The sequence below is a fragment of the Chaetura pelagica genome, unplaced genomic scaffold, assembly GCF_000747805.2.
Source record: "Chaetura pelagica isolate M959 unplaced genomic scaffold, ChaPel_1.0 scaffold90, whole genome shotgun sequence".
In the NCBI taxonomy this organism is placed as follows: Eukaryota; Metazoa; Chordata; class Aves; order Apodiformes; family Apodidae; genus Chaetura; species Chaetura pelagica.
The window spans coordinates 8,199,508-8,199,930 of record NW_009953496.1 but is presented as its reverse complement, the minus strand read 5'-3'; the positions used below and the strand labels follow the sequence as shown (position 1 = coordinate 8,199,930).

At 64.5% G+C, this 423-nt stretch overlaps 1 protein-coding gene across 1 annotated transcript in view; it reads right to left on the bottom strand.

Moving 5' to 3' along the window:
• Positions 1 to 398, bottom strand: part of PDIA6 (protein disulfide isomerase family A, member 6) — a 15,223-nt gene extending 14,825 nt beyond the window's left edge. Inside the window, exon 1 of the mRNA XM_009999232.1 lies at positions 341 to 398. Coding sequence (XP_009997534.1) covers positions 341 to 398 — 58 coding nt within the window. The remainder of the gene's footprint in view (positions 1 to 340) is intronic.
• Between the last annotated feature and the right edge of the window lie 25 nt (positions 399 to 423).

Genomic DNA, 423 nt, shown 5'->3' with positions numbered 1-423 from the left:
CCCCCGGCGCCGGGCGCGCGGCGCCCGCTGCCCCGCACCGCCGCTCCCATTTCCCAGCAGGGGTCCGAGGAGGACTCCTGAACAGACCTACCGATTTGTTCAGCACAGAGACCCACCGTGCGGGGGAGGGGACGCACAATTCCCCACGGACTCCTCCCTTTGTCTTCCATCATCAGGCTCGGACTGGCCCCGGAGCACCAGATCCCAGCCCGGGGCAGCCGGCAAGTAAAACACCCCCGCTTACTGCAAACCAAGGCCATTTTTTCACTCGGGCGAGAGATAAGCACCATTTCCTTTGGGTTTGGTTTTTTTTCCCCGCTAGGATCTTGAGCCCACCTACCTGAGTAACTGGGGGGGGCGGTGCGGGGCTCGGTACTTCCCCCCATCCCCATCCCCATCCCCGGACAGGCAATCCGGGGCGCG